Here is a 15985-nt window from a genome sequence, read left to right as displayed (position 1 = left end):
CTGACTGTAGAGAGACACGGCTCTCTGACTCTGAAACAAACAAACTCAACAAAATAATTCACTGTTTGTCCAGTTTGTCAGCCAACATGAAAACAAATGTAAACAACAAAGTTTTATAAACAGTACATTTATTTAAATTCCAGCAAAAGGATCTGGGTCGGAGGTGAACCCAGGTTTCTGCACTGAGCCTTGTGTCATACAGTCAGAGGAGCTAAACTGGCTTTGAGAACTGGCTTTTAAAAGGAGACAAATATTGTCTACTTGTCTTCTAACAGGGTATTTCACCCCCAAAATAAACTTTTTAGCACATTTTTAAATAAATAATTAGATATATGGAAAGAAGAAGATATTTTGAAATAAGGCCCTAAATTGTGAATCCACCTTCTTGTAAAATGTCACAAAAAACTGAAAAAGAGAGAAGCATCATGATGATGATCAAACAGAAGAACAAATAAGCTGAACAACATGTTTGCTCTGGGTTAGGGTCAGTGTTAACCTCCTACCCAAAATTATTTTAACTGTATATGAACCAGTATCAGAGTAAAGCCAGCATCTCTTTATTTATTTTAAATGTTTCACAGAATCAAAAGTTCAGAATAACATGGTGAGTGGCAAAAATTTCCAGAATTCAAAAAAATAAGTCTTTCATTTTCTAGTAAATTATGGGATTTTAAGATATAAAAGACCTTGGGTAGGGTTGTTTTTTTTTTAAATTTTGTTTAATAAAATAAACACTCATAACAGTAGATCCCCTGATAAATGCTGATACACAGGCAATTAAGCCATGTCAAAGGAAAGAACAAGATCATTCAAAATAAAGTGTCTTATCACTTCCTCTACATTTATGCTCTGACTCTCTGAGCTCTACTGGAAGGATGAAAACCATTTTTCCTTTCAATAAAACACATGTGCTGAGATTTAAAGGTGTTAGCTACTGCTCACTGTGTCTGTGGACTTTTTAAATTAAATTTCCATAACAATATGTTTCGAAGAATTTGTTATTTATAACAACCCGCATCATCAGATCGATCCCACTCCCTGATAAGAGTCAGATCATTTCCATAGAGAGTCACTTTGCATCAGCAGCACCATGCTCCAGTGCTCTGGGAGAGTTTATAGTCCTGAGAGTTGAACACTGGATGACTGACAGCTGTCCTTCATCACAACAGAAGCCACAGAAATCCTCCTCATCAAAAACATGACTTTGATCTGCGTCCTCATCTGGACTCTCCTCTGCTGCTGCTTCACAGGTAAAGTCCAGAGAATCAAACTCCTCTCCTCTATCAACATCTGTCCCTCTGAAATGAAGCCCACAAAACCATGAAGCTGCTTTATGTTTTTGTCTCTGTATCCTCAGAGTCCAGAGGACAGATCACAGTGACTCAGCCTGGAGCAGTGAGCTCTGCTGTGGGAGAAACTGTCAGCATCAAGTGTAGGACCAGTCAGCGTGTAGATAGTGGGGACCGTTTAGGCTGGTATCAACAGAAAGATGGAGGAGTTCCTAAACTTTTCATTTATACTGCTAGAAATCGACAATCAGGGATTCCAGTTCGTTTTACAGGCAGTGGATCAAACTCTGACTTCACTCTGACCATCAGTGGAGTCCAGGCTGAAGATGCAGCAGTTTATTACTGTCAGAGTCTTCACTATCCTAACAGTCAGCCTGTGTTCACACAGTGAAAAACAGTCGTACAAAAACCTCCCTCAGTCAGACTGAACAGAAACTGAACTGACTGCTGCAGCTGGAAGATACTGCAGAGACTGATACAGTTCACTGAGGACACACACACACACACACACACACACACACACACACACACACACACACACACACACTGAGGTGAAACTAAAACATGTTTAAAATGAATGATTGGAGGAAATTTCTCTGCATCAGTTTCTCAGCATCCATCTCATGATCCCACATTTTATCTCATTTCCAAAAACATCAACATGAACTGAGCTGTGACACCTAATGAGAAAATGTTCAGCCATCATGTCTTCACCTGAACTTCACACACGTCTCAGCTACTCACACTTAAAAATGACACACATGAAGACAAAGATCAGCATCAGAATCCTTCACAGTCAGCAACACAAAAACATAAGACGACGCTCAAAACGTCCTTTTATAATATTTATATTTATGGAAAAGAAAATCTCAGTGTCAACCAGAATCATAAAGAAGCTAAAGTTTCCTCCTGCATGTTTAATAATTATTGAACATATTGTTTACTGTCTAAACTTCTAAACCTTATACACGGACACACAGAGATACAAACAATACAGATAACAAAAATACAAACAGTCAAATCTTTCAGTTTTCAGTCAGGACACAGTGTCACACAATTTTATTTTTTGATTTCTTGTCCATATTGACTGTAAGGTTTTATATTTTGTCCTAAAAAATAAAAATAAAAAGATTTCTTTATAGATCACACTCCAGCTGAAAGTATCCACACATGATTAGCCTCATATTACACCCTTTAAACACTAATATTGAACCTTTAAACAGTCAGTGCAAAGAACCTCATTAATGTTGATCAATATGAAGGTTATGGTCCAGTTTACTTTCAGTTGCATTGTCCTCTTGCAATGACGGCTCATTGCTCGTGCTGCATTACAATGTAGATTCGACCAGTCGGCCCCAGTACAGGAAGTCTGGCTTGAGGAGACTCGCCCAGCTCTAAATGCTGGTCCTCTGAATGTCCACCCTGCTTCCACTGAAGGCGTGAACATACAGAGAGATGTTCTCTACCCATCACAGGAAACTAGAGGCAGAACTATGAGACACTAGAATGTTTTTATCATCAAGCATGAACTTGTTTTGTATCCTCAAGAGTCCAGAATGATTGAAATATTCTTAAAGAAACATGAAGAGCTTCAGAACACTCACATTACTGTAACACACATGTTAATATATAAACTTCAGACAAAGAAACTTGTGAGAAAAAGCAGCAGACAGTTGCCTTGTCTTTGTCCTGGTAGGATTTTATGTGGTTTTATGTGATGACTTCTTCATTCTTCCCCCTAAATATAGGCAGGACTATACAGCATGACAGATATGGGAACACTTACAGAAACATTTTTCTGTGAGGTCATTTAAAGTCTGGATCATATATGAGATTGAAGGGATTTGAGGAAACAAGTACTACAGCTACTCACTGCTATAAAATATATTTCATGTAAATTTCATTCATGATCAGAATCAATCTGAAGCAATAACTGACTAAATAAAAAAATGAGAGAGTTTATATATTTACAAATAAAAAGTTTTATTTGAAAAATTGAAATTTAATGAACCTAAAGAACAACTAATGTGGTACAAATTTCAAATTGAATCATATGAGGATGTAGTTTTGTAATCTTGTTTACAGAAAAAAAATCAGTTTGACATAAATGTAGAGAAAACAGCTGATGTGAGAGAGTCTCCATATTCCTATAAGAGGAAGGAAGGGATGGAAATTAATTTTCCCAAACATATTTCCTCATTTGATGTGAAAGAGAGCTCTGTCTAATATATTTGTAAAAAATGAAGAGAGACCAAAAAAATTAGGATATAAATATGTAATTAGGGGATAGTGATGACTTATTAGAGCAACTTTAATACATTTTCAGTGACCCTTCAGTCTAAGAGGACAACTGGTTCCAAGTCAATGCAGCAAACTGACTCACAGCAAAAGAGTCAGTTCATTTCCATAGAGAGGCACTTTGCATCAGCAGCACCATGCTCCAGTGCTCTGGGAGAGTTTATAGTCCTGAGAGTTGAACACTGGATGACTGACAGCTGTCCTTCATCACAACAGAAGCCACAGAAATCCTCCTCATCAAAAACATGACTTTGATCTGCGTCCTCATCTGGACTCTCCTCTGCTGCTGCTTCACAGGTAAAGTCCAGAGAATCAAACTCCTCTCCTCTATCAACATCTGTCCCTCTGAAATGAAGCCCACAAAACCATGAAGCTGCTTTATGTTTTCGTCTCTGTATCCTCAGAGTCCAGAGGACAGATCACAGTGACTCAGCCTGGAGCAGTGAGCTCTGCTGTGGGAGGATCTGTGAGCATCAAGTGTAGGACCAGTCAGAATGTTCGTGTTTATAACAACTACCATCTTTTATCCTGGTACCAACAGAAAGATGGAGGAGTTTCTAAACTGCTCATTTACCTTGCTAGCTATCGAGCATCAGGGATTCCAGCTCGTTTTACAGGCAGTGGATCAAACTCTGACTTCACTCTGACCATCAGTGGAGTCCAGGCTGAAGATGCAGCAGTTTATTACTGTCAGAGTTATCACTACATCAACAGTCAGCCTGTGTTCACACAGTGAAAAACAGTCGTACAAAAACCTCCCTCAGTCAGACTGAACAGAAACTGAAGTGACTGCTGCAGCTGGAAGATACTGCAGAGACTGATACAGTTCACTGAGGACACACACACACACGCGCACACACACACACACACACACACACACACACACACACAGTCTAACACTAATGTTAATATGGGTTTGACTCAAAACATCAGACTTATGTCCATCCTGACGAGCTAGTACAGAAGAACATGTGATATACACAAAACAGTTGATACTGTGAGTCAGATCTGTGATGAAGAAACTCTCCTGTAAATATTCAAACAGGGAAGTTGTTATTAAATGAGAATATTTTAGTAAACTGCAGTACTGATATATGTATGTATGTAGATTGCTCAGCTACAGCTACATTCTTGGTCACAGAAATATTTCACATGATTTGATCTGAAGATTTATTTTAAAATTTAGTTCATCAAGTCTTTAACATTAACCTAACTTGACCTTTGTGACATAAATTATTCTGACATTTACACTTTTTAAACTGCACTGATGTTCTGAAAGAGACATTTTTGGTGTCTCCTATGTTGATAAAGAAAGTTTAATTTTGTCTTTGGGTTATTTTATCAATTCTGACTTTGATCTAATGACTTTGGAGAAAACCAGGACGGGTCTCATCATGGGTCACATGCAGGTTACAATAATCTGTCACCATATTTTGCTGCCTCTGCTACACCCAACAGCAAATATCACCACAAAGTCCCATATGATGGAAAATAATGCAGCTACAAACAACTTGGAAACTATTAATAGCAGAAAGCAGCTGGTGGTGATTTTATTATTGTTTTTAAGTTTCTGATGTGATACAGCACATGTGATTCTCTCAGTAAAAGTTACTGAAGGAGAGATTTTCAGTGTATGGAAGCATCACTACTGAACCTGAAGGATGATTATCAGACAGAAGAGCAGCTGAATGGAAACACATGAAAACCACTATTTGAAGACCTCAGTTTTTATTTGAAGTATTAAAACCATCAACAGTGCCACAAGCATGAAAACATGAAAACTATCAAAGCAATACAGACACAGAGGGAGCAGACTGAGAGAAGCTGCAGACTAAAGCCAGTATCAGAGTCCCAGTGAGTCAGCTCAGGACTGGGAACACTGGTCTGTCATCAGAGTCTCTGAGAGTGGAGTGTGGGAGCCCTGAGTGGCCTCACAGGTCACAGAGCCCACCTTCTCCCACTGGTCTGCAGGGAGCCTCAGGGTGCTGCTCCAGCTGTAGTGGCCGTCATTCTGCAGCGCCCCGGGGCTCCTGCTCTCCTCTCCACTGCTGCTTCTTCCATCCACCTTCCAGGACAGCCTCCAGTCTGAGGGGAAGCCCTTGTTGGCCACACACATGACTGTAGCCTTCCCCTGCTGCAGCTCCTCACTAGAGGGCGCCAGCACGGTCAGGGAGGGGGGGACTCGACCCACTGCAGAGAGAGAGAGAGATGTTAGAGAAACTGGGAGTTTGGGTGGAACTGCTCTCCAGTTGTTTCACTTCCCTCTCTGAGCTTGGTAACCATGGTAACACACAGGCTTCACTGCTGAACCATGGCAACAGACGAGTTTCGGTACCAAAGATAAAAATATTAAAGCGTTTCTTTGACTTCTGTTCTCGTGCGTGTTATCTTTGAATTATTTATTAGTTTTATAATTAGAAAACAAACAAAAATTAAAATGTGAGAATTTTGTCATAAACAATTTAGTATGTAAAAAAGAAAAAAAGTATAGACTTGTTTTTGGTCTATTTGGGAACAATAAAGATAACTGTACTTACTCACACTTTAAAATTCATAAAATGATCAAACCTCAGACAGCACACTGTTAATGTGTCGTTAATAATGTTAAATCTGTAAGAACTATTAATTTTTAATGGATGTCACATTATTTGCAGCAAAAGGTCGAAGACAAAACTTTAATGGAAATGTAAAATATATAAACTTTTTCTACTTTTCTTCAAGAAAAAAAACTTTTTAAAAGTTTAATTTCCAGTAAAAATAAATGCACAAGACAATTTTAGTCTGAATTCAAAATTTACACTGATATTAGATTTTATATTTATGAGAAACATGAAGTATTTATTTAGAAGGAAATGAAAATAACCTTAATGATACAGGTTTGAGCTTCATAAATGAGTCAAATGTACTTACAGTTAACATCCAGTCTGGTTCCTCCACCGAACGTGTACCACAGTGATACAAACTCATTGAGCCGCCGTACAAAAACCTCTGACTGTAGAGAGACACGGCTCTCTGACTCTGAAACAAACAAACTCAACAAAATAATTCACTGTTTGCATAATTTTATAAAAATAAAAACTGAAAAAAGAAACAGTGCAACATGATTTTATAAATTGCATTTTTTAAAATTAGATTCACAGTTCAGATAATTTTATTAATTTCAAAATTTGTTTGCAGCTTTCCCACACAACCTGCTCACATGGTCAAACTCACACAGCCTACAGTCTTTAAACAATAATCACAAGCACTGTTGCAGGTCAAGGCAGAGATAAACAAGCAATGAGGTCAAGGAAAAAGTAAATAAATACATCAAAATGAACAAAAATGTTCAAAATAAATAAATAGAATATGAAGGGTAAATGTCTCAAAATGAACAATCACAGAAACATTCGTCTAAATGACTCCTGTCAGCGTTCAGGAATCTAACAGCTGAGGGAATGAAGGATTTGAAGTTCCTGTTTGTTCTACACTGAGGTACAAGGTAACGGTGACCTGAGAACAACTTCCTGAACTCAGATGACAAAACACGTTCAGGATGGATAATAATGTTTTTTTCCTTCTTCATTTTCAGAGTGAACACAAATCTCTCTGCCTGACCTCCGTGGTTTTGGAGCAGGTATTTATAAATAAAACACTGAACCAGCAGTTAAAGAAATGACTTTCTATAAATGGACATTAAAAGTGTCATGGTCAGAGTGAGTTGGCTGTATTTTTCCATGATGTCTCTGTGCTTCCACCTCTGGGCGGAGCCCTCGTCAGCACACCTGCCATGCTCACCTGATTGTGATCCAGGACAAGCGGCAGTATTTAAGACCAGCATCGACATCTCTTCTTTGCTGGTCCGTCAGCTCAAAACATGTTAGTTACTGTCACTGGCTGGGTTTCTGACCCAGCGCTCTGAGTGTATTTTGTATTCGTCTTATGTTAGATTTGTGATTAATAGTTCATGCGTTATTCCTATGTAACTTTTAGTTGAGGTTAAAGTTAGCCATTATTTATCATTGTCACCTTGGTTTCTGTGTTTGGGTTCTTGTCTAGTTTATCATGTGTGCCAAGTCTGTTAAGCTGGTATTGTCTTGTCTATGTTTCCTGTTTTATTTTGTAAAGGTCCCGTGTTTCCCTCGGTCAGTGTGCTTAGTTTTACACCTCCCCAGTGTGTCATTATGTGCATTTGTGTCAGCTGTTTCCTTTGTGTTTCCACTTCCCATGATCACCTCTTGTGTATTTAGTCTGTGTGTTTCCATTCGTTCCTCATCATGCCGTCTGTTTCCTCACCCTTCTTGTCACCTCGGGTCTTTCATGATGTGGTGCAGGACATGTTCATGTTTCTGGTTCTCATAGATATTTTATAGCTTCTTTCATGTTCCACTGCATCATGTTCATATTAAATTATAGTCATTTCAGTTTTTCACCAGTATAGGTTTAAGTTTAGTTTTGTTCTCGCCTGGTTTTCTGTTCCTGAGTCTCAGACAAATACAGGCTCGCTTTTTGTTGGAATTCTGTCTCCTCGTCTGTGTCCACACCTGGGTCCTCCACACACACGCCACACGATCTGCCCCCCGCAGGAAGTGACAGTTACAGGCCACCTTTGCGTCTCGTGCTGTGTTTAACTTTCCTTGTTGTCCTTGTGCTCTCAGTAGCTTCTCAGATCCATCAGTCACATTATCAGCAGTTTGCATACCTACCTTTACGCTGGTCATGCTCATGCTGCTTCATGTTCTCAGGCTCACGTTTCATCACCTGTCTGCTCTCCTGCCTTCAACTGTCCTGCATCACTGGATTAATCATGTTGAGCTCAAAACACTCATCCATCCAGCTCACCCAGCCAACATCGCTCCCACTGGAGCGACCTCCCCTCCACCTGCCAAAACCTTCACTTTGTGATCCCCACGCTAAGAAATCTTCTCCGGTGCCATTGTTTATTATTGTGTTGCATAATAAAGCTTGTGAGGGAACCTTATCCCGACTTCCTGTGATTGAATCTGTGTTTGGGTCCACATCCACGTGCTGGCCTCCAGGTTCCTTTGTATAAAGTTAAACTAAACTTATTTTATTAACATTAAAAGAGTTCAGCCTTCTTAACAGTTATTTATTCTCTCTTATCCCTGTTTTACGATGGACTCTGTTCACATTGAACTTGAGCTGATGTTCAAAGATTGTGCTGAGTTACAAATATCTTGGTACAATCTGGACGTCCAGTCCATGAATAACATTGACTTCCTTCTCACTGTTACAGCTTCTGAAATCATTTAGGTTCAAATATTTATCATTAGATTATTTCACAAATCACTTCACAAAAGAGGACGGTGTCATCAGAAACCCTGATTATAAATCTGTTCTCATAAGTCCTGCAGCTGTTGGTGTACATAACTGTAAACCTCCGTCATGACTCGTGAGGCGCAGCGTGCTTGAGGAGAGTTTTATTTACAGCACACACAGTTTTTCTTTGTGTTCTGACTCTGGCCAGACAGCTTTGCAGTTGTCTCCACCGTTCACCTCAGGTCCCGGCGTCACTGAAAAAAGGTGAGAGTGTGATTACTGCTCCTCGAGCTTGCTGCACCACCCCTCCCCTGCAGTGGAGCCAAAGACCACACCTCCAACACAATAATGAAATAAGTGATAACAGAACACACCCCTTAGGTGAAGCAGAGCTCAACACAATCCTACATTTGTCCATTAAGGAGAACCTGTTGACCCTTTCACTAAGAAAGTTTTTAGTCTGGAAGGTTAAAATGAGAGGAAAGTCTCTCCATCAGCATATGAGGCTGCGTCTACCTCTTGAGCCCCAACGCCACTGGTACTGGGGACAAAGGGGGGCTGATTCTGTTTCATTAGCTGTAACACGAGGTTGGCTATGTACATACCAGCATGTGTGGTATCCACTGAAACCTCTGAATCTCAGCTAAAAGCTCATATAAATCATTTCTACAACCACCAAACACAGTGAAAACAACAAACAATTGAAAGAGCAGTTGTGTCATTTTGCAAAACTTGCGTAAACACAAGTTGAACCCCATGTTCACTTCTCAGCATCTGACAGGAAAATGAAACATTTTCCTGAAGCACAGATCTCACAGATTCTTCATGCTCTGATCAAAATTCACTGAACCAGCTGCAAAAGAAGATCACAAATATGTCAAAAACTAATCAAGACTTATGCATGCGGTTTCTCTGTAGCTCATTTCAAGATATTCTCGAAACAAGCGTCTTTAGGCATCTAAATAAAGTTAAATCATTTCTGCTGTTCAATAACTAAGAAATTTAAACTCACTGATGGTACCAAAATGTGCCAATTGTCAAAGTGCCTGACTATGAGTTTATACAACCCACTGTAACATTTCTGTGTTTCACTTCAGCAGCATCAGTCTTTGCACAGATGATGTTCAAATGTTAATCACTGGTTTTCTGGAGTTTATTGTCTTGTGAAGCATATTTTGAAAATGGTTATATGCAATCAAATCCAATAATAAATTGGGCGAGGAAAAAAATCTACGTACTTTTTCTGTGTTCCCGCCTCAGTAACTTTGATACAGTAACATCTGCTGTAATATTTACACCTTTGATGAAATCTCACAAGTGTCAGCTTTATTTGATACCAAGATTGTCCACACAGAGTTTGTAATTGCAGAGAAATATTCTATTCATTTTGGACATGTCATTTTCAAACAGGAACCTCAGAAAGACCGTGTTGTCTCCCTTCAAGCCTCCTTCTCCGCTCACCTCCCTCATTATCAGCTCCTTTTCCTGGAATGACAGAGACAAAAACACCTGCCTGCCCAGCCTTGATTATTTAATATTATCCTGATACTGATTATATTTATCTAGTTCGGGACATTCTGTTCGGACTCCCTTTGGACCAGAAAATATCCTTCTAACCGTTTTCTAGTGTGATGTGTAAGCATGCAGCAAAAAGAGACCCTCTGCTCTTCTACATCAGTTCTCAATATTTCAGTCCAGACACAGTGCTGGACGAAGCTTTTGACCCTCAAAACACAGAGAGCCAACTCGTAAAAAGGGCACATGTGATGCGAATATAAAAATAAAAGTGGAAAATGTTTAACTTCTTTAAAGAGCTTTAAAATGGTATGAAAAAAATAATGTTGTAGTAAAATTAAGTGGGTTTAAATAACAGACATTCGGAAAGGAACAATTTCAACACAGATAAGTCTAATGTCTTGACAGTACGTTATCCTTTAACTCTCACATCAATAATATCACTCACTCAGCATATTTCCAACTCTGTAACATCAACCGCCTCCGCCCTTTCCTCACTCCACATGCCACTGCTATTCTCGTCCATAGTCTCGTTACCTCTTGGATTGACTACTGTAACTCACTCTTATTTGGCCGGACACAAAAATCCATCAACAAGCTTCGACGTGTCCAGAACTCTGCTGCCCGTATTATTGCTAGGACTCCCTCTACTCACCACATCACCCCTATCCTGAAGCAGCTTCACTGGTTCAACTCCGCATTGATTTTAAAATACTCCTTTACACATTTAAGCCTATTCATTCTCTCTCCCCACCATATCTCTCTGATTTGGTACAGATGTCCATCCCATCCAGGTCCCTCAGATCCTCCTCTTCTCTTCTTCTTTCTGTTCCTTCATTTCGTCTTATTACCATGGGGGGCGGGGCTTTTAGTTGCTCTGCCCCTCGACTTTGGAATTCCTCACCCCCTGACCTCAGAAACATCAGTTCTTTCCCCCTTTTTAAGTCCATCCTCAAAACCCGCCTGTTCAAGATAGCCTACTCTGTATAACTACTCCATGCTCTTACTTTGTTTCATTATTGTGTTCATTTCCTGTTTTTATGCTTGTCTTATTTGTTCTGTAAAGTGTCCTTTGGTGTTTTGAAAGGCGCTTTTAAATCAAATGTGTTATTATTATTATTATTATTATTATTATTACTATTATTATTAATTGGACACTGTTGGTCAATATTATCATGAAGTGATTGATCCAATGATAGAAATCATCAGATTGATCCAAGTCTCTGTGTGAGTCAGATCATTGATCTGCAGATCCTCAGTCATCCAGATCATGGTAGTGTAAGGAGCTTGAAAAGAAAACAGCTGGACTTCTTTAAGTTTCTTCAAGATGTTTCACCTCTCATCCGAGAAGCTTCTTCAATTAAAATCATCTTTATTAGAAATGTGTCTAAAATGTTTTCTCTGTTTATAGTGTTTCACATTTTCACTGGTGGAAATCAAATTTATGTTCTTCCAAAAGATGCCATGAATTATTTAATCAATCAGGAATCACTGAGAGGAAACAGTATGTTATGTTGAAGACAGCTGTCCTTCATATTATCGCTACATTAAGGAAGAGCATCCTGCTGTACAAACAAACCTGAGGAAGGATCTAGAAATGTGCAGAATGGAAGTGCTGTCAGAGAGCTGACCGATGGAATCAGAATCTATTTATAGAACAAATGTTTACTGTCTGAACACAGTAAAAGAAAACAATAATAAGAGAGACAGATCTATATGCTATCATGTTCCTCACATTTTTATCTGACCAAAAATAACAATATCGAGAGTTGTTACAGAATACAAGAAAATATTTGGACATTAAGCTTGTACGTCAGCTTTGTACAGCATAATTACCTCCACCTAATATAATATAAACTAATATACAGATGAAGAGACTGATCAACAATTTGGGTTGAACTGAATATTTGTATTTCTCGTTTTTTTATCTATTTATTTTTTTTTCATACAAAGAAAAACAACATCATAAAATGTGTGAATCAGTCAGATCATTTCCATAGAGAGGCACTTTGCATCAGCAGCACCATGCTCCAGTGCTCTGGGAGAGTTTATAGTCCTGAGAGTTGAACACTGGATGACTGACAGCTGTCCTTCATCACAACAGAAGCCACAGAAATCCTCCTCATCAAAAACATGACTTTGATCTGCGTCCTCATCTGGACTCTCCTCTGCTGCTGCTTCACAGGTAAAGTCCAGAGAATCAAACTCCTCTCCTCTATCAACATCTGTCCCTCTGAAATGAAGCCCACAAAACCATGAAGCTGCTTTATGTTTTTGTCTCTGTATCCTCAGAGTCCAGAGGACAGATCACAGTGACTCAGCCTGGAGCAGTGAGCTCTGCTGCGGGAGGAACTGTGAACATCAAGTGTAGGACCAGTCAGAATGTATATATCTCCAAATGTTTAGCCTGGTACCAACAGAAAGATGGAGGAGTTCCTAAACTGCTCATTACCTATGCTAGCACTCAAGTATCAGGGATTCCAGCTCGTTTTACAGGCAGTGGATCAAACTCTGACTTCACTCTGACCATCAGTGGAGTCCAGGCTGAAGATGCAGCAGTTTATTACTGTCAGAGTTTTCACTATCCTAACAGACAGAACGTGTTCACACAGTGAAAAACAGTCGTACAAAAACCTCCCTCAGTCAGACTGAACAGAAACTGAAGTGACTGCTGCAGCTGGAAGATACTGCAGAGACTGATACAGTTCACTGAGGACACACACACACACACACACACACACACACACAAGCTGACAAAACCATGATGCACACAGTTATGATAAAGTAAGCTGGGCAGTGTATTGAAAAAGCTTAGCTATGACCTTTGAGCTCAGTTTGAAAATACTGAAATGCAGAGGACTGAAATTTATCATCAAACTTGGCTTAAAAGAGTAAAATTGTCGATACAACACATTTTCAGCCAAAGAGTAACTTTAGTGACTCCTGTCAGTTTATATTTATTAATTTCACACAGTGGTTTTGCAATTGGGTTTGTACTCCACTAATAATGTTTTGAGCTTGAAGTCCTGGAGCTGAAAAACCAGCATTTTCTGCAGAATACTTGAAATAAATAGGAGTTTAGAAATCAATCTCCACTACAGCATGTCCAGTATAATCAGAAACACACCCAGACAGAACACTGGTATTCATAATAGACAACACTCTTATCTCCACAGTGTCAATAATACCCTCAAGTAGGTGAGAGGGAATGATGTCTAGGGGGCATTTTGTAGGTTTCAATTGAGTAACTGCTTTGGCCAACAATGAAAGCAACGCCTGCTTGAAACTGTCAAAAACACCAGAACTCAAACTCATACTGCAAGTCCAGGTCTCAGTCCAGCTGAAATGCATAAATGAATGTCTGCAAACCTTGATGAACTGAGGCAATGCTGTAAAGGGTCCAAAATTCCTCTACAACGATATGAGAAATGATAAAGACATTAAGAAAGAGATCGATTCACGTTAATGCAGGTTATTGACTGATTATGAGTGTAGTTTTCATACAACATGTCTGTATTTTACCTTACTTCTTGTTGAATAAATGGCGACATGGTTTAATATGTCATGGTGTTGTTCATCTGAGATTTTATTTAAATCATTTTGTAACAAGGTGAAAATAAATTGTTTTTTTCTGTTTGTTTTTTAAATGTCCTGATATTTAAAAAATTAGAACTAAAAGAGGGTGTACTTTCTTTTTATCATTAGTTTTATTTTTTTTTAAATAACAGCTGTTATCTGAATAAGACTGAAAACATTGTAACATTTGGTGAGGTTCTAGCATTAACTGTACATTACATATTAACATGTAAAAAACATTTCAGGTTGTGTGTGAGTCAGTCAGATGATTTCCATAGAGAGGCACTTTGCATCAGCAGCACCATGCTCCAGTGCTCTGGGAGAGTTTATAGTCCTGAGAGTTGAACACTGGATGACTGACAGCTGTCCTTCATCACAACAGAAGCCACAGAAATCCTCCTCATCAAAAACATGACTTTGATCTGCGTCCTCATCTGGACTCTCCTCTGCTGCTGCTTCACAGGTAAAGTCCAGAGAATCAAACTCCTCTCCTCTATCAACATCTGTCCCTCTGAAATGAAGCCCACAAAACCATGAAGCTGCTTTATGTTTTTGTCTCTGTATCCTCAGAGTCCAGAGGACAGATCACAGTGACTCAGCCTGGAGCAGTGAGCTCTGCTGTGGGAGGATCTGTGAGCATCAAGTGTAGGACCAGTCGAGATGTTTATAACAACAACTATTTACACTGGTACCAACAGAAAGATGGAGGAGTTCCTAAATTGCTCATTTACCTTGCTAGCTATCGACAATCAGGGATTCCAGCTCGTTTTACAGGCAGTGGATCAAACTCTGACTTCACTCTGACCATCAGTGGAGTCCAGGCTGAAGATGCAGCAGTTTATTACTGTCAGAGTTGGCACTATCCTAACAGTCAGCATGTGTTGACACAGTGAAAAACAGTCGTACAAAAACCTCCCTCAGTCAGACTGAACAGAAACTGAAGTGACTGCTGCAGCTGGAAGATACTGCAGAGACTGATACAGTTCACCAGGACACACACACACACACACACACACACACACACACACACACACACACACACACACACACACACACACACACACACACACACACACACACACACACACAGCTTTTCAGACAACTTTCACATAATGCAATCATTTCCAAATCTCATAATCCCATCAAATTAAATCAAGACATTTTGAGTATATATATCTATATATATTTCTTTACTGAAGTACAAAAATGTATTTCAGTAAAGAAATATTAGATTGTTTTGTCAAAATAATTAAAGTCTTTTAAAATCAGTGAGTCTCCAAACACTTTACATCAGATGGCTGATCTCCCAATCAAATAGCAATAATGCTAATACTGATATCAAACATATTCATTAAAAAGCAGAAAATAGTTTTATGTCTTCAGTCTGAAAATGTACAAATTGCAATAATAGTTCATTGTTTAAACATGTTCAAAAGTTACTTCAATACTTACCAGAGAAAGTACTTACATTACATTACTTCATTGTTACTCTGTAAAATGACCTGAAATGCATTGTCACTTAATTACCAGTGAACACTATAAACCTAAAGACTACAGTCCCAACTGTACACCAACACAAATCTGTATCTTAATGAGGACACACATACAATCTGTCTTTTTAGTGTGTAATTATAAACACAATGCTAACACCACAAAGCAACGATGAAAAGCAGCCCAAACAGACCTCAGAGCGATCACCACAGTGGTTCTACTGGAGAAACATGAGCAGGTAGAAACACAGGCTTCAAGCCTGACTGCTCATCATTGCTTTTGTTACCTGTTGGAGTTCAGGGTCTGGCTGCTGGGCTGGTGTCGGCTTCACTCAGCTTTGAAATCACTCTGGGTTCTTGGCTAGCTTTGCATTCAAATGCTGTCTGTGCAGATACATGCAGAGAGCTGAAGTTGTGTTTCCAGTAAAATGTGATTGTTTCTGTCTCTGATGTAGTTTCCACTTTTATCATCACACGCTTGTCCTTTTCTGAAATAAAAATAAAAGTAATATCCACATCTCCACTTCTCAAAAGCTGTATATCTGTGCTGCTGCACAC

The 15985-nt window shown here is 39.1% G+C and overlaps 3 gene segments (V, D, J or C); 2 read left to right on the top strand and 1 right to left on the bottom strand.

The window, feature by feature from the left end:
- Positions 1–3832: 3832 nt before the first annotated feature.
- On the top strand, positions 3833–4323 carry LOC120435574. The segment is given in 2 exon segments: positions 3833–3884; positions 3992–4323. Coding segments are annotated over 2 exon segments (384 nt in total).
- A 973-nt stretch (positions 4324–5296) lies between these two features.
- LOC116324049 lies at positions 5297–8303 on the bottom strand. The segment is given in 3 exon segments: positions 5297–5777; positions 6498–6629; positions 8273–8303. Coding segments are annotated over 3 exon segments (489 nt in total).
- Positions 8304–14348: 6045 nt separating this feature from the next.
- On the top strand, positions 14349–14830 carry LOC120435573. The segment is given in 2 exon segments: positions 14349–14400; positions 14508–14830. Coding segments are annotated over 2 exon segments (375 nt in total).
- Positions 14831–15985: the final 1155 nt, after the last annotated feature.

The sequence above is a fragment of the Oreochromis aureus genome, linkage group 22 (genome assembly GCF_013358895.1).
Source record: "Oreochromis aureus strain Israel breed Guangdong linkage group 22, ZZ_aureus, whole genome shotgun sequence".
Taxonomy (NCBI): domain Eukaryota; kingdom Metazoa; phylum Chordata; class Actinopteri; order Cichliformes; family Cichlidae; genus Oreochromis; species Oreochromis aureus.
The sequence above is the reverse complement of the archived record's forward strand: the minus strand, read 5'-3'. Positions and strand labels throughout refer to the sequence as shown.